The sequence below is a fragment of the Mesoplodon mirus genome, assembly GCF_964341445.2.
Source record: "Mesoplodon mirus genome assembly, chromosome: 14".
Taxonomy (NCBI): domain Eukaryota; kingdom Metazoa; phylum Chordata; class Mammalia; order Artiodactyla; family Ziphiidae; genus Mesoplodon; species Mesoplodon mirus.
In genome coordinates this window covers 87,093,605-87,112,806 of record NC_138990.1, presented here as the reverse complement: position 1 = coordinate 87,112,806, position 19,202 = coordinate 87,093,605, and the positions used below count along the sequence as shown (strand labels likewise).

The following is a 19,202-nucleotide window of genomic DNA, read 5'->3' as shown; positions in this document are numbered from 1 at the left end:
CTGGGAAACAATCTTAGAGGGGCTCCCACACTTTATGAGTTTTACCTCCAGGAACTGTACCAGGTTCCACAGTTAAGATCAGAGAAAAATCTCCTCTTGCTCTGGCAGGGGGAGGGCAAAAGCAGCCATTTTGAAATAAGCCTAGAGCATTCTGTTCTTAACAAGATCTGCCCTCAAAAGAAACTATTTTACCAGAGCCCAGGGTTTTACCAGAGACTAAGTGATGTAGGGGAAGGAAAATACCCAACTCCAGCCCCCTTCTAGCTTTCCTGTCTCACCTAAGGGGAAAACAATGAGAAACCCTAGTGAAGATCACAGCCCGGGGAAAGTCCTAATAATAGGACTATAGAACACTTACCCTCCACCCACACCTTACCACTACATCAACAGGGCTCCTGATAATGATGGTATATGAATGAAAGAACAGCACAACTCATACCTTACTTAAGAAGTCCTTAGAGGGACTTCCCTGGTGGCACAGTGGTTAAGAAACCGCCTGCCGACACGGGTTCAAGCCCTGATCCAGGAAGATCCCACATGCCGCGGAGCAACAAAGCCCATGCACCACAACTACTGAGCCTGCGCTCTGGAGTCTGCAAGCTGCAACTACTGAGTCCGTGTGCCACAGTTAATGAAGCCCGCACGCCTGGAGCCACCTCAACAAGAAGCCTGCACACCTCAACAAAGAGCAGCCCCCACTCGCCGCAACTAGAGAAAGCCCATGCACAGCAACAAAGACCCAACACAGCCAAAAATAAATAAATAAAAATAAATAAATTTATTTTAAAATTCCATATTAAAAAAAAAAAAAAGTCCTTAGAGAAATCCAAAGACAACAGGGGGAACAAAAACAAGGTCACCAGAGGAAATTTTAGCCTTTGACACCTACAGCTATAGCAAACAATAAACACAAAATCACCCCTAACCAGATAAACTTATAAAACTTCATATTAAAGCTCTATTTACTTCAGTTCCTTTCATATCATATTCATTCAGTACATGCCTGGTTTTCAACAAAAAAAATTACAAGACATACAAGACAAAAACAAAAATAGTTTGAAGACACAGAGCAAGCATCAGAACCAGAATCAGATGAGGCAGACATATTCGAGTTTCAGTTTGTAAAGATGAAGATGTTTTGGAGATGGACGGTAGTGAAGATTACAAAACAGTGTGAATGTACTTAATGCCACATAAAAATGGTTAAAATGGAGAAATTCCCTGGTGGTCCAGTGGTTAGGACTCAGTGCTTTCACTGCTGGGGCCATGGCTTCAACCCCTGGTCGAGGAATTGAGATCCTGCAAGCCACACAGCGCGGCCAAAATAAATAATTTTTTTAAAAGGTTAAAATGGTAACTTTTATGTGATATATATTTTATTTTACCACAGTTTTTAAAAAAAGAAAAAGAAATCAAGTTGGAAAAAAAGAAATGAGCTACCAAACCATGAAAACACATGGAGGAAACTTAAATGTATATTGCTAAGTGAAAGAAGCCATTCTAAAAAGGCTACATAGGGACTTCCCTGGTGGCACAGTGGTTAAGAATCCGCCTGCCAATGCAGGGACACAGGTTCAAGCCCTGGTCTGGGAAGATCCCACATGCCGCAAAGCAACTAAGCCTGTGCGCCACAACTACTGAGCCTGCACTCTACAGCCCGCGAGCTACAACTACTGAGCCCGCATGCTGCAATTACTGAAGCCCACGGACCTAGAGCCCATGTTCCGCAATAAGAGAAGCCACCACAATGAGAAGCTCGCACGCCACAACGAAGAGTAGCCCCCGCTCACCGCAAGCAGAGAAAAAGCCCACGCGCAACAACAAAGACCCAACACAGTCAAAAATAAATAAATTTATTTTAAAAATAAATAATAAAAAATAAAAAGGCTACATACTGTATGATTCTAACTATATGACTTTCTGGAAAAGGTAAAACTGTGGAGGCAGTAAAAATATCAGCAGCTGCCAGGGTTTCAGAGGGAGAAAGGGAGGGATAAACATGTAGAGCACAGGGATTTTTTTAGGCAGTGAAACTGTTCCGTGTGATACTGTAATAGTGGATATATGTCATTATACATTTGTCAAAACCCACAGAACATACAAAAAGTGGACTCTGATAAAAAACATGCACTTTAATTAATAATGTATCAATATCAGCTTACCGATTGTAACAAATGTGCCACCCTAATACAAGATGCTAATAATAGAGAAAATGGGAGGAAAAAGAGGTACATGAGAATTCTGTACTTTCTGCTAAACATAAATCTGCTCCCGGGCTTCCCTGGTGGCGCAGTGGTTGAGAGTCCACCTGCCAATGCAGGGGACACGGGTTCCTGCCCCAATCCGGGAGGATCCCACATGCCGCGGAGCGGCTGGGCCTGTGAGCCATGGCCGCTGGGCCTGCACGTCCAGAACCTGTGCTCCACAATGGGAGGGGCCACAACAGTGAGAGGCCCACGTACCGCAAAAAAAAAAAAAAAAATCTGCTCCCAAAAAAGTCTATTAATTAAAATGAAAAAAAATGATAGCTACCTGTGACAAGACCAACAAGGAAACATAAGATGTGAATACTCTATAAACAAACTACGTCTATGGATATTATAGAACACTCCATCCTAGGGTAGCAGAATACACCTTCTCAGCATACATGGAACAACTCCAGGACAGACCATATGTTAGGCCATAAAACAAGCCTCAAATTTTTTTTTAATTTTATTTTATTGAAGTATAGGTGATTTACAATGTTGTGTTAATTTCTGCTGTACAGCACAGTGACTCAGTTATACACATAAGCCTCAAATTTTTTAAATAATTGAAATCATGGAAAGTATATTCTCCAACCAAAATGGAATGAAATTAGAAATCAATAACAGAAGGAAATTGAGGAAATTCACAAATACGTGGAAATCAAGCAACAGACTCCTAAATAACCAACGGGTCAAAAAAAAGAAATCACAAAGAGAATTTTCAAACATTTTGAGATAGACAACAGGCAGAAAACAACCCAAATGTCCATCAGTTGATGAATGGATAAAAAAATGTAGTATATCCATACAATGGAATATTATTAAGTCATAAAAAGGAATGAAAAATTGATGTTATATACATGGATGTTTCCTAAAAACATTATGCTAAGTGAAAAAGTCCAGTCATAAGACCACATATTGGAATTCGCTGGTGGTCCAGTGGTTAGGATTCGGTGCTCTCATTGCCAGGGCCCTGGGTTCAATCACTGCTGGGGGAACTAAGATCCTGAAAGCTGTGTGGCATGCACCACATATTATATGATTCCATTTATATTAAAGGCCCAGAATAGGCAAATCTAAAGAGAGAGAAAATAGATTAATGGTTGCTTAGCAGAATGGAAGCTAGAGGGGTGATAGCTAAAGTATACAGGGTTTCTTTTTAAGGTAATGAAAAAATTGTTCTAAAATTGTGGCGATGGCTGCACGTATCTATTAATTTACTGAAACCACTGAATTGTGCCTTAAAATTCAGGGTAAATTGTATGGTATTTGAATTATATCTCAACAAAACTGTTAAAAATGTTTTTAAATAAGCCAGGTAAGCATTCAGCACATTAAGTATAATTAAATAAAATAAATCTAGGGAAATAGTAAAAGATGAGAACTGAAATTAATGAATTAAATGATGAAAAGCAATAGAATTAAACTTAAATCCAAGAGCTGTTTCCTTGGATGAAAACAATTAACAAAACAAATCCATAGCTAGTCAGATCAAGGGAAGAATAAAACATAATCATATAAAATCTGGAATGAGAAATGGAAATAACCACAGATGCAAGAGAAAAAAATAAAAAATACTATGCAACACTCCATTTTAATTAACTAGAAACCCTTGCTGAAATGATTTTCTAGAAAAATCATAAATTACAAAATTAACCCAAGAAAAGTGAGAGAGTATATACATATTATAACCCTGAAAGGAATCCAGGGGCACAGTAGTTTCACAAGTGATTATTTTTCAAACATGCAAAAATATTTTACATTATTTAAACTGTTCCAAGACACAGAAAAATAAAAATCTTCCCACTACCTTGCAGAAAAACGACATAATTCTGATTCCAAATTTGACAAAGAAAGGTCAAGAAACCACTTTTTAAAAAACTTAAGCCATTATCATTTATCAAATATCTACAAATAAAATCCAGCACTTCCTTAAGAGAAAAACACGCAATAACTGATAGTTTTTATCCTATGAGCACAAGAAAGGATTAATACTAAGTATAAAATCTGTATTAACAGGTCAAAAAAGATTAAGAATCATACAGTGTAGATAAATTTGGAGATGGGGAGCAGGAAGGTGTAGGGGTTCAGGCCTGTGTTCTCTCCTTCTATGAAATGGTAACCTGTTGATAGGAGAATGCTGAACATTGGGTGAAATCTAGAGGATAAGAGTGAAAAAGCAGAAGCTGAAGGAGGAAACATAAAAAGATTTCCAAGCACTGTTGATGACCCATTTAAAAGCTGAAGACCAGACTTCCCTGGTGGTGCAGTAGTTAAGAATGTGCCCGCCAATGCAGGGGACGCGGGTTCGATCCCTGGTCCAGGAAGATCCCACATGCCATGGAGCAACTAAGCTCATGCACCACACTACTGAGCCTACATGCTGCAACTACTGAAGCCCATGCACTCTAGGGTCTGCATGCCACAACCACTGAGCCCGTGTGCTGCAACTACTGAAGCACACGCGCCTAGAACCCAGTGCTCTACAACAAGAGAAGCCACCGCAATGAGAAGCCCTCTCACTGCAATGAAGAGGAGCCCCCACTCGCTGCAACTATAGAAAGCCCACACACAGCAATGAAGACCCCGCAGCCAAAAAAAGAAAATGGAGTCCAAGTGGTCAAAAGGTACAAACTTCCAGTTATAAGATAAATAAGTACTAGGGATGCAATGCACAACATAATATAATTAACACTGCTGTATGTTATATGCAAAAATTGTTAAGAGTAAATCCTAAGAGTTCGCAACCCCAGAAAAAATTTTTTTTTCTATTTCTTTAATTTTCTAGCTATATGAGATGACTTATTGTGATAACCATTTCATGAAGTATATAAGTCAAATCATTATGCTGTATATCTTAAACTTATACAGTGCTTTATGTCAATTATATTCAATAAAACTGGAAGAAAAGTAAATAAACAATAAAACTAAAAGAAAAAAAAAGTTGAAGACCAAGAATTTCTATGATACCAATCCACAGAATTGAATTATTTTTCCTAGCACAGTTCAGAAATTTAGGTTTAGGAATTACAAGTAGAGGTGTTTGAAATGGTCCATGTTGAATGGTCTGCAGGACCAGCATAAGACCAATAAAGAAAAGGCTCACTTCCCTGAACTCAAAAAAACTTGGTTGTAAGGCTGGTCATATTTTGCATTGACCTTAAAACAGTTCCACGCCTTAGCTCAGTTTCATTAATAGGACTTGCAAACTTAATCAACACCTTACAGATCACCACTAGAACAACCTAATTGCCTACTAAGAGAGATACATGAGAGTGAATCAGATATTACAATTTTGTCATTTAACTTGAGACTAGACTGAATGAAATTAATGTTTCCTATCATTTGGTGTCTTCCTTTGAATACACTGAATTAAATACTACACAACAAACTCATCTTCAAAAATTTTATAATTCAGGGCTTCCCTGGTGGCGCAGTGGTTAAGAATCTGCCTGCCAATACAAGGGACACAGGTTCCAGCCCTGGCCCGGGAAGATCCCACATGCCGTGGAGCAACTAAGCCCGTGTGCCACAACTACTGAGCCTGCGTGCCTAGAGCCTGTGCTCCGCAACAAGAGAAGCCACCGCAAAGAGAAGCCTGCGCACCGCAACAAAGAGTAGCCCCCACTCACCGCAACTAGAGAAAGCCCACGTACAGCAACGAAGACCTAACACAGCCAAAAATAAATTAATTTTAAAAAAAGTTATAGTTCATAAATTTCTAGCAAGAAACATATTAAAGTTTCTCCTTTAAACATTTTTCAACTTACACAAGTAAATCTTAATATGTTAGTGAACAAAAAATTATTTTAATACTCTTTATATCATCTTAAAACTACCTTTAATACAGCACATCACCCACACCTTCATATACCCTCCAAGGTAAATAGGACAGTATCTGATTTCTCTCAAAAACAGAAACAAAACACCTCTACGGAAAAAAACACTCTGGGCTCTAAGAAGCAATATCTTCTATTACACATAGATAGATCACTGTTAGACAGGATAATAATTTTTTCACACTGGCTGTAATAAGAGGTAAAGTGGTTTAATTAAAATCTTCCAGGAATATTAAATTTATATATGAATAGTTATTCAAACAAGAAGTCATGGAACAAAATTAAAGTTAGGAGACCTCATCCACAAGTGTGGCTTTAATTATGGTCCATATGTAGATAACTTACAACTTGAAATGTCCAGCCCAGACCCCTCCTCTGATCTCTAAAACCAAACCCATAATCTTAACACCCATCCCAACCATCCCATCACCCCACCCCATGGCCACCACCCCTACCATAAACCTGGCCATATTTCAACCATTTATCCAATAACCTGACACCTTCTTGCCCTAGTGTTCCACATCTAATCCATTATTAGTGTAATAATAATGTAAAATTAGTGTATCAGTGTGATTACTTTACCTCTTAAATCTCTCTCGAATCAGTCTACGTTTTTCTATATCCACCAACACTTCCCTATTCCAAAATATCATCATGATCATTTGCCTGGCAATACTGCAATGACCTCCTAATTAGCATCCCTCACTTATTATTGCAGCTCCCCACCCCACCCTGCTGTCAAAGCTGTTCTCTACTGTGCTACAAAGTGATCTTTCTGAAACACAAATCTTATCCTATACCCCTTTGTTTAAAACATTTTCAATGACTTCCCGGGATAAAGCTTCCAAATCCCTTGCATAGCACACAAAGCATTGAAGTCTCTGCTCAACCCATATTGGCTTTTGGTTCCTTGAAAATGCCACACTCTCTCTTACCAACAGTACCTTTCCATGTGCCTTTCCCTCAGCTGCAAAGCTCCTTCCTTTTCCCTTCACCTAGTTAACTGTAACCTGTCTTCAGATCTCAGCTTGTCATAACTTCCTCAGGGAAGCTTTCCCCAGCTTCACTGACAAGATCAAATTCCCTTACTGAATGTTTTCAAAGCATGTTAGCACGTATCAATTTTACTTTTATTTTTGTGACCCAACTGAATTTTGTCTGCCTCCCTCTCTAGACTGCGTTGTACACTAGAAAAGCAGAGACAACAGATGTTTGGGTTCACCAAGGTTCCATAGCATCCAGCACAATGTGTGGCCCATGAAGAATGCTCAATAATATATGTTCAATGAACTCAGCACCGATTGGAATATTTACCAGGCAAAACAACAACTATTACTCTTTAATGATCAACAGTCTACAGCATCAATGTCCAGTAGAACTTTCTGTAGTGATGAAATTATTCTATATCTGCACTATCCAATTAAATAGCCACTAGTCAAGTGTGACTACTGAGCATTGTTCGTACAACAGAAGCACTGTATTTTTAATTTTATTTAATTTTAACAAATTAAGATATAAGGAGCCACACGCTGCTATGACTACTGTATTGAACGGCACAGGCCTATATAATCTTTCCTGTCTTTTCAGTTGTTGTACCTTGTTGTTTTACTCTGCACAGTTGACATCTTGTCTAAGGAGCAGTCCTAGACAATTAATCTTAGGTTTCTTTTTGTCCCCACAATGTACCTTTCACAGAATAGAAATTTAATAAATGTCTGATGACTAGATATCCGAATGGTATAGCAAACCTTTCCTTTGTCTCTGAAAAGAAATCAATTAAATGCAGTTATTTTCAAAATGATCTTCAGGAGCCAACCATAAAATCAGCTCTTTCTAGTTTTCCAGACAGTTGGGAGCTGCAACTTAAGCCTCCTGCGTTTCTAAGCCCCTCCTACCGGCTGGGGACCCCTTTATTGCTACAAACGAGAGGTCAGAGAAGCACAGTTGGCAAGAAGCCTCTAGAGACTAACTACTCAAAGGGTGCACAGAATCCACTCTGCTCCCTCAAGGGAAGTCCCGCCCTTCAGGCAAACTAATCTCCTAATTGTCTCCCCAACAAGATAGCCCTGGGCAACCACTGTCTCCACTCCTACAACGCCCTTTTCCCCTCCCTCAGGGTATAAGGCCCACCTCCTCCCCAGAGCGTTTCTTAAGCACAATACTGGCTCCTCTGAACATCTGGAGTAATTAAAAAAGCCCAGGGGAGAGAGGGAGGGTGGGGAGGAAGGAAACAAGAGAGATCTTTGCCTGAAAGAACGGGAGACTTGGAGTAGTCGGCCAGAAGCCTGGGCAAGAGTCGGGGCCTAGGAGACGAAATGGCCCTAAAAGCCTTTAAAAGCACGCGTACTATTTGTCAGGCACCGTGACAGGCAGAGAGCAAGAGGCAGCCCGCAAGGGAGAGCAGGCAAAGCGCTCAGGGACCACCCGTCACCCTGCCCGACGACGGCCCATACCCCTCCCCGACCCGGCTTACCTTCCCCGGGCTGGTCAGCTCGCCCTCCGAATAGCGGTGCCTCGGGAGCGACGGCTGAGGCAAAGTCCGGCCGGGGTGAGCCTGCAGCAAGGCCTTGGCCTCCTCATCCTCCTCGTCGTCCGTACTCTCCCGACGCTGGCTCTCATAGTTAAAATCCGCGTCCGGCTCCCGCCCCTCCTCTTCCTCCATCTCCTCCACCATCACCACCTCGTCCTCGTCCAAGTTCTCCGCCTCCTCCTCCTCCTCCTCCTCCTCCTCCTCCTCGAGCTCTCCTGGCCACGGCATGTCCTCTGGCTCCATATTGGCGTCTAGCTCCAGGAGGCTGAAGAGGAGGAGAGGGGAGGGGGGAGGGAAGGGAGGGGAAGAGAGCCTACTGGCGGTTGTGGCCGCGCGCAGGCGCAGAGACCGCCGACGCTTCGCGCCGGTGTCGCGCGGACTGGTCCGGGCTGGGAGTGCGCGCGCGTGTTGCTAAGGCTGCCCCGCGGGGGCAGCGGGGATGCCAGAGGGGCGGAGCTGCTGACAGGCGACGCCGACGCCTCGCCCCTGTCACGAGATGGGATCTTGCTCACAGTACTGTAAACTCACGATAAACCCGGACTGGGCTCCTGCCGGTAGAGGGGAGAATTTAGTCCTCGGCGGGGCCGGGCCAAAATTGAATTTTGCCCCTGCACAGAGGGACGATCAGATCCTCGGACAAACCCAAAATAATCGAACCTGCAAATTATAAATTTTTAAAAGTTGAGTGCCTAATGTATGACAGGCTGTATCATGGGCATTTGAACCTAACAGTGGAAAAGTGTCAGAGGCAGTAGAGGGTTAAGTAAGAACTGGGCTCTGGTATGAGAAAGATGGGACTTTGAATCCAAACATGGCCACTTAAACAGCAGTGAGACTAAGCCTCTGTGAAATGAGGTAGTAGGCCCTCGCATAGGATGGTTGTGATAATTAAGGGAGATAACCAATATGAAGGACTTAGTGGTAGGTATTATTTGTTGATTACTGTACAGTAACATTAAATGCTTACAGTTCTGTGAGATAAGTATTATTACCATTTTGTATCTGAAGAATCTAAGCCTCAGAAAAATAACTTGCCCAATGTCTCTTACCTCGTAAGGGGCTGGCAGTGCCATCCCAGGCCTTCTGTAAGTCCAGTAGATGCCCTCGCCCAGACCTATCAGCTAATAAAGGATAAAAGAGCAAATATTTATACTGATAGTACCTACATTTGGGGGTTAGTCAATGATTTCAAAATGCTTTAAAAACAAAGATTTCCCTATCACCTTAGAACCCCTATGAAATGAATGACAAACTAAAGAATCTTGAGATCCTTTGCTATTATTTAAGGAGATAGCCACAATTAAAGTGGAGTCCAGCAAAAAATTCTTCACGGTATAACCCACAAAAGCAGAGATAAATTGGCAACCAACATTGGTGGCATAAATTAGGGGTATTGCCAAGGATGTAGGTCCTATCTGCCAATGACTCAATCCTGGCAAAACTATAAAGATAGAATATGGACTGGAGCCCAAAGCCTCAGTGCTCCTTTGAACACCTCAAAATGAACTATGAGTACATACAAATACAATTCTTTTTACGGTAGATTGAAGATTTTCCCTGCTGGAGAGCTATGGCTGTAATGGTGGGAAAAAATTGCTTGATTTTATATTTCTGACTTGAGAAATTCCAATGTACCTCTCCAGTAACAGGGTCACATATTTCACTGACACTATCATTGAGTAATTCTGTAAAGCTTTACGATTTATATTACCCCACTGTCCTTATCATCCACAAATGTCAGGAAAAATAAAGGGAACTAATGGAATTATAAAACTAATTATCAAAGCTCTCAGAAACCCTCAAACTTCCAAGGCCCAAAGAACTTCTACTTACCTTGATAGCAATAACATGAACCATTCTAGGATATACATATCTCCTTCTGAGTTAATAATAGGCTGCCTCATGTATTTGGGAATTACTTCCAGTACTAGATTCTACCTTGATGCAAGCTGATATAACTAATTACTGCAGGGGGCCCACACAATAACTACTGCTTTATGATCAATAGGTAGGAGCTGCATTTCCAAAGCACCCACCTAAGCAACCTCTGCATGACCTCAAAGCTGGAGATTTGATCTTTCTGAAAAAACATCAGAAGAAAACTTCCCATGAACCTCAATGAAAAAGACTTTGTTAGGCACTGCTGACAACTGACTCAGCAGTAAAATTCCAAGGCATTGATCTTGGGTTCACGTTTCCCAGCTAAAAATACATGCATCATTTTTGCCTGACTACTGGACGTCCATTCCTTTGGAAGACTGAAGATCCTTGGGAATTCTCCAGAAGCTGCTGATTATAGAAATGGACAGCTTGTACCCATGACAACAGAAAAAGATTAATTTTCTGATTCTTCAGCATCCTTTACCCTACCGCTAATCTTGCCTATTATTGTACTTTAACAACTAACTAAATGATTTCTCAGTATGATCTCCCTTATCTTCATCCTGTTAGGTTTGACTCCCTGTGCTCTTCTGCTGCTTAAGAAAAAGAAGCCTCGTGGTGTATTTTTCTCAAACCATAGCTACTGCTCTTAATTAAACTGACTATTGGCAAAATTCAGTAACTGCACTTTTAAACACTTCATAATGTAGATTTTCATCTATAGGTCCCTTCTGGTTCTTAAGCTTTTCTCACATGATTAATCCCAAACTTCAATCTTATAAAAATTGGACTTTGATCCACACCTCAGCAAAATGTTTCTCTGAGGGTATCACAACCTTATCAGAAAAACCTAGCCTTTCAGGAATAGCAACTAATATTGGGGCCATCCTTGCTCCAACAGTCAGTTTGTTCTCTTCAGAAACACTGCAGCCACTTTGCAAAAACCTATTTTACTTAAACAAAAAATCTGCCCATCTTGAGGACAAAATACTGGCTTGCTCCTGATATACTTAATAATACTTATACTCCCAGTATAGTCTGTACCGCGCTAGAGTACTACTTTTTACATAAACATCAGGCTTACACCCTCCTACTAACTTACCCTATATATTGAATCTAATTGTTAGAGGTTTTCAGGAGCTTAAAATTACCACTCCTCCAGTGGCTCATATTTCTCTGAGAGCAATACCCACAAACCAAGAAAATGAGGCAAGCACAGACTCACAGACTACTTGGGAGAACTCCCAGGAGGGATAACTGACTTTCTCTGCATATGTACTCTGAATGAAATTCAGTCCCACAACAAAAGTAACACAACTGAAAAAGACACTCCAAACTCTTTTCTCTGACTTTAGCAAACATTATAAATATCACAACTTCTGCTACAGAAGCTCAACCAATTAAATTTGAGTTCATTAGCCAGAGTTTTCATGAACAATCACATAGGCCTTGATTTCCGTTTAGCTAGCCACAGGGGAGTTTGTGTTAACAATACTTATTGCTGCATCTGTATCTTCAGGGTAGTAGAACATGAGTAGGCTAAAAGATGATAAAACCACCTGGCTTTCTAAAACAGACCCAGCTGGATTATTCTGGGGTATTTTTTCATTGCCGGGTTTTATAATGTGGGCCCCTGGCTTCCAGACTTACTGCAAAGGTGAATAATCATTTTGTTTCTGGTAATTGTTTTTTTGGCAGTTGGTCACTGTACCCTGTCCAGAGTACTAAATGTTACTACACAGTCATTGTCATGGCGTATGATTCAACAACTTATCCTACAGCTGGAAGACAAGGAAAGATTAACCCTAGTCCAACTACAGTCCATTCTCTGAGTCAGCAGAATCCCAGCGATAGTAAAAAAAAAAAAAAAAAAAAAAAAAAAAAAATCTGAATATCATGGATTAACATTCCATGGCCTAACTTTGCCTTTGACCAAAAGTATTGGGGTTGGGGGACTAAGAAAATAAAGCTCTGGCATCTGGAAACTGGCCTGACACTAAGAACTAAGCCTCAGTGTTGCTAGGAGCTGGCCTGGCAGTCGGAGCTATGCCATGATATTTTCCTATTGAGCATAAGCAATCTCATAGAACACCAACATCACACAAGGTCACTCTGTGACTGATGAAAGGAGACAAAAAACAAGACTGCTTCATAGTCTTGTCTAAGCACAGAGACAATGTTACTGTGCAAACCATAAACATACTAAACATCTCTCTCTTCCAACTAATTTGAGCGACTGCTGCCGCTTTATCAGTTATAGCTCTAGCATCACTCTGTTCTTCCCTTCATTAAGATACTCAATCATAGAATTATCCCCCCGATATCATCCAACTCAGTAAAGCCCTGCTTCTCTGAACCTTCCTCAAAATCACTTAACACAAGCCCAAATTCTGTTAAGTCCTAACAACATCCTCTTACTGAGATACTCCACAATTTCCCATTATGTGTGTTCTCCCTTGTTGCAACAAATAATAAATCCAACTTTGCTTAACTATAGGAATGTTCCCAGTGATCACTGGCCGGAGAGCATTGACATATTAAACTAAAGGAACTATGTAAGTTCTATGCTAGTTTTAAATTTACTGTGAGTGGAGTGCATTCTCAGTTACTAGAATTCTGGTTTCTGCTCTGAAGCACAATACCTCCTGATCAAAGATTGATTGTTTTGTAGGTTCAAGGCATTGTGCTAGGAAGTAGGAATGCCACCTCCTGGCGCCAATCTTTCTATGGCTAAGCAAGCGCCCCTGTTGATATTTCCTTCTAGCAGTAGTAGTAGCTGGTGTTAAAGACAGCGCTGCCACAAGAAGACAGGACAGGAGCTGAGGATCCTTTTTCCCTGAGAGCACGGAGAAACCTGGCCACCCACTATAGTAAGATTAAACCCAAGCCTCATCATTCAGACTCTTCCTATTCCCTGGGTTCTCCATACTGTTTCCCTGCTGTTATCTCTTTGGGGAGTTCAGCTTTTGCCCAAATCAGGATTCAGGCCTTCCTGTTTCTCTAGGAAGGAAGAAACTGGACAAGGATGCACTCAGTGCAAGAACAGAGAGCTTTAGTCACCAAAAGAGAGTGGTGATTCTGAACACACTGTGCTTGGAGACATCAAAAACCACACGCACATACACTTTTACCACCCATAATACATTGTAGTGGCTCCAGCTCTGGCAAAGCGTGCTGTGCAAATGTTGTTTACAGATGTATTTATTTATTTATTTATTTATTTATTTATTTATTTATTTATGGCTGTGTTGGGTCTTCGTTGCTGTGCACGGGCTTTCTCTAATTGCGGCGAGCGGCGGCTACTCTTTGTTGTGGCGCATGGGCTTCTCATTGCAGTGGCTTCTTTGGTTGCGGAGCATGGGCTCTAGGCATGCGGGCTCAGTAGTTGTGGCTCATGGGCTCTAGAGCATACGCTTCAGTAGTTGTGGCACACAGGTTTAGTTGTTCCACGGTATGTGGGATCTTCCTGGACCAGGGCTCGACCCCGTGTCCCCTGCATTGGCAGCCGGATTCTTAACCACTTAACCTTGTTATAGATTAAGTACATAGATACATCAATGAATAATTACCTTGCATACTGCCTGAGATTATGGCAAAGGGTCCTAGCTAAAAATGTTAAGCATAAATTAGGTACTGATACTGCACTCAGAAAAAAAAAATTACTATTATTTGTGATAGCCATCTATTGAGGCAGAGACCCAAAGGATAGGAAAAGACAGGTGGAGAAATATAAGGAGGGTGAGACCTACCCATACACCTTGAACAGAGGGTCTGACGACTGAGACTTACAGTGCAGGTTCCTGGCTATCACTTCCTATAGCAGGAGTACACCTAAATGAGTGCATAAAAAGTTGAAGTTTGCCAATTCAAAATGGTATAGATTCCCATACCACATATCTAATGTGCCCACAGAACTGAGAGGCTGCTCAGACTAGACCTGCCCACTCATGGGGCATACCCACTCCTTCATCTAGGAGCCAGGAGGCAGTGAAACAGGGGTAAGGGCATCACGCCCTCCGTTCCCCCACCCACATCCATTGTCGTTGCCTCACCCTCCTCCATGTCCTTTCTTCTTCCCCCTCTCCTTTTCTGGATAAACAGAGATGATAAAAGCAAAAAGCTGTCTATTAAGAAGGAAAGAAATCTTAATTGGGTTTTTGAAGTTCAAGTGTAGAGCAAAAGGCAGATTTCAGTAAAAAATGAAGGATCTGATTCACTAAAACCGTAAAACACGAGATCACATGCAAACTACTACAAGGTCTTTGCATTTGCTGTCCCCCCAGATACCCCCTGTTGCTCACTCTTTTACTTTATTAAGGTTTCTGATCAAACGTCAGAGGTCTTCTCTGATCACCTGGTCTAAGACGGCATCCCTATCCCCGCCTCCTCCTTCATTCTCTAACCCATCACTCTGCTTTATTTTTCTTCATACATTTATCATTAGCTGACATTGTATATGTTTGTTTATTTTCTATTTCTACCCACTAGAATATAAACTTCATGAAAGCAGAGACCCTATCTTTTTCACAACTTTAACACCTGGAATTATGCCTGCTATATAGTTGCCCTCAATATTTGTCCAGTGAATGAATAAATGAATGCTATTTTGGTAATCCTCTCACAAAAGGAATTTAAAAGGAGCAAGAGGCATTCTCACCCATTCTACCATAGATGTCTGGAAAGTCAGATGTGAGGGCTTCCAGACTTTGGTGGTGAGGCCCAGAGATGCCCAAGGCAGCTTTGATGCCAACTGAAGACCACAGGGCCTATCAGGCAATAGCAGAAGCAATTATACAGTCTAGTGGAGGAATTAGTGCTCCAGAGATGAACAACCTAGGAGAAACTACAGCCATGCCCAGATGAGGCCAGTGTGACCATGGGAGAAGCTGTCCACTGCTGGAGTGGCAGCAATGCCACCCATCACATGACAGCTAGCTAGGCTTCTTGGGAAAGTCATGAATGACAGACTGACAACTTCCAGAAAAATCTGCAGGCAGGGCCGATACTCATCTGATGTGCACAGGTACAGCCATATTGGCTGTTAAAATATTGAGATATTTCCATATTCATTGGTAATTAGCCAATGCCTCAAGCACCCTTCCCGTCTCCACTCCCATTACTTTCTGGTACCCCAGACCTACCTCCCTAGGATACAAAAACTAAAGGGTTAATGCCTGTTATAGCTTGAGCCTCTGGTTTGATTGGCCTATGCCCTTGCCATTCCAGTTGTTAAATATTTTAATATCACCACTACTTGGGGGCAAGGGGGAGATGAGGCACTATTTGAAGAAAGAACAGAACCAATGAATTGGGAGATTACTATTAACTTGGGACTTATCTGAAGCCAGAGGCTGGTGAAGTTTTAATTTGGAAAAACATTATGAATCTCCAGCTTGCCAGAGCTGTGCTAAGGGAAATCCATGGAAAATGTCTCCGACGACCTTTGAGCCAGAACATGTGAAGCATGTGGGCCCTGTATGGCAGTGACAGGAGTCATTAAACTGAGCCTACTGCCTGTGAAAAATGAAACTCGGGGCTACTTCAAATTGCAGGGTCAGCTGGCTTTCTCCTATCAAAAGATTCACTTTTCAAACTGAAGCCTTTAAAGTTTCAGGCTTTTGTTTTTAAATGGGAAAAGAGTGTACATAGGCAGACTACCCCAGATAGTCAGGTTACAACAGAGCTAATCAAGTTACATCCCTCTTTATCTACCTGTCAGGCCTGAGGCTGTGCCTTGTCACCTTGGCATCTCTGGGTCAGCCCCAAGTCTCCAATGACATTTACTCAACAAATATTTATTGACCAACTACTAAATGCCAGTCACTTTGCCAGATACTAGAGCAACAGAGATTGAATGACACTTTCTCTGCCTTCAGAAGAGTTACAATCTATGGGGCGACGTAGCCAGACTTGACCCTTAGAAATCAATGTCCAGTCTTGCTTGTATCTCATTTCCAAAGCATCACTGGACTCCACCATGGTGATATTTTTCATGAAGCCAGTAATAAAATTATGATTTCAGGAATTTCAGTAATCCTTGTAATAGAGTTAACCGTAATATACTGTATACTTGAAAATTTGAGAGGGTAGATTTTTTGTGGTTCTTACCACAATTTTTTTAAAGTCATTTTAATTGCTGTTGCTCTCTATAGTGTATGATCCAAGGCTGGGACTGGTCAATATGGCAGAGCTCTCATTGAGTCCTTCTGCTGTGATTGCATACTGTGACTTTCTCCAAAGATGACTCTTCAAGAATGTATAAAGTTAGGTATAAGTGAGGAAGTAATTAGACCTATCAGCTGGTGGCAAGCTATCCCAATGTCTACATCTGAAATGTTTAAGCCTGTCCAGCAGCTTTCACATTCCAAGCAAACAGTCTGAAAGACAAACTGATGTCACCTGAGTCTGAGCTTTTTAGAGAAAAAACTGGAATCATCCTTCAACTACAGCACCCTTTAAACAAATGGTTGCATCCTTGAGTTATACAAATATGTCCCTATAACTTTTCACCCATTGTCCTTAGAAATAAAAACATATGATGTTGTGGAGGAGAGCCCTGGTAGAAAAAAGGAGATCCCCTAAGGAAGTTACAACAGTACTTCAGATGATGATTGAAAGAACGGAGGAGAGGAGAGAACAGATGCAAAAGCTATGACACCAGTAGTACCTGGTGACTGGATGTGGGGAAGAGAGGTGGAAAGGAAAGAGTAAAGCTAAATCCCAGGTTTTGGTTTAGCTAAGAGTAAAGCTAAATCCCAGGTTTTGGTTTGGGCAACTGAGTTGATGATAGAAATATAGAAGTAGGAAGATGCAGCTCTGAAGGGAAAAGTCATGTGTTTAATTATGAGCACAATGAGTTTTAGTGGCCTGAGAGATACCCAGGAAGGAAGTTCAGTTAGCAGCTATATATACAGATCTAGGACTCAGGAAAGAGGGAGGTGTGGGTTGCTGACAATGAGCATATATGTGTTAGAGGAAGTCATAACTCAGTACATTTGCCAAGGATGGAACCCTGAATAATACAAACATCCCAAAAGAGGAAGAGGTGAACACAGACTAAGAAAGAACTACCAGAGGGATAGGAAGAAAACACAAAAAGAGTGGTATCATAGAGTACGGGAAATCAAAGAGTTTCAAGGTGGGAGAAGCCAACAATATCAAATGCTGCAGAAAGATAAAATAAGGACTGAAAAGTGTCTATTGAATTTGGCATTAAGAAATTTATTGGTAACCTGCATAAGAAATTATTTTGATGGGATAGTGAGAGGAAACTAGTCCAGCAGTTGAGAAATGATTGGGGGTGAGGAAGGTGAGACATTGAGTATAGAAAGGAGGAAGTTGGCCATGAAAAGAAAGGAAATTGATTAGGTAGTAGACAGGGCAGGAAAGGAACTATTGGAGTTTGGGTTTTTTTTAATATTGGTATGCTGAGAAGACTGACCCAAAGGAAAGAAAGACATTGAAGCTAGAACACAAAAAGGAAATTGATAAAAGCAGAGAGAATTTTGGGTGATTCAGGTGGAGGAATTACCCTCAGACAAGAGAAGTATGTGGCTTTCTCATAAAGCAGAAGAAAGATAGGTGCCAATAAATATCATTTACTCAGGAGAGTGGGGCAATAAGTTTATTGAATTCATGTTTCCTGGTTTTTATTCATGTAAACCAAAGTGTGATCCACAGACTACCTTCATCAGAATTACCTGAGGTATATATTTTATGAAGAATCCCAGCTCCCATCATGCAGAGAATAAGATTCAGGGAGTCTGGATTGGTGCTCAGGATCTGATCTTTAAACTGTCACACATACCACCCCCAGGTAATGCTGATGCACGGTCATGGTAGAGAATCACTCCTTTCTTTTCTCAAGGACAATATTCCCCACCCACTATAGAAAGCCATCCCTCTCCCTGCCACCCAGCAGCCAGGGAATAGACATGTGACCTAGATTTGCACATTTGGTTGCTCTCATCTGTGACTTTGACTCTTAAGTAGGTAAGGCAGAAACAGTTCAGAATTTTACTACTTGAAGTATAGTCTGGGGACCAGTAGCATCACCCAGAGCTTGTTAGAAATGCAGAATCTCCGACCCCATCCAGACCTACTGAATCTGCATTTTAACAAGAGACCCAAGTGATTCGTAGGCACATTAAAGTTTGAAGAGCACTGGTTTAGAAGTAGTAGTAGTGAAGTTGAGAGTTCAGCAGTAGTAACAACCGATGGAACAAACAGATATCCTCACCAACTTGTTCTTCTGGCATGACCTTAGTCATGGGTTCTACTCCCCCGCCTTCCTTGGTTCATGCCTTTCTTGGTCAGCTATTCATACAATGCTGTGTAACAAACAAACACAAAATCTTAGTGGCCTATAATAAAAAGCACTGTTTCTTGCTTGTGTACCAAATGGTTGCCTGGGGATATCTGTGTCTTCAGTGAATGACTTGGCTGAGGTGACTTTTCTCCACAAGTTTTTCATTATTCTGGGACTATCAGGTTACCCAGTGCATGCTCCTTCCATGATGGAGGAAGGAAGCTCTCAGCGGTAAGTGGAAACATCAATCCTTCTTAAGGCCGCAGGCATTCCTCCCACACTTCATTGGCCAAAGCAAATCACATGGGCCCATCCAACTTCATGCTTCTCCCATGGAGGCTGATGGAGGAGAAGTAATAAATATTTACTGAATGATAAACCTAACATATAATACCACC

The 19,202-nt window shown here is 41.4% G+C and overlaps 1 protein-coding gene across 10 annotated transcripts in view; it reads right to left on the bottom strand.

The window, feature by feature from the left end:
• The window catches only part of ALMS1 (ALMS1 centrosome and basal body associated protein), a 249,532-nt gene extending 240,609 nt beyond the window's left edge, over positions 1-8,923 (bottom strand). For all 10 annotated transcript variants that reach the window (XR_014295936.1, XR_014295937.1, XM_082642966.1 and 7 more), the window contains exon 1: positions 8,559-8,923. Coding sequence is in view for 8 of the 10 variants with exons in the window: in XM_082642966.1 (XP_082499092.1) it covers positions 8,559-8,858 (300 nt within the window). In the remaining 2 variants the exon portion in view is untranslated. The remainder of the gene's footprint in view (positions 1-8,558) is intronic.
• Between the last annotated feature and the right edge of the window lie 10,279 nt (positions 8,924-19,202).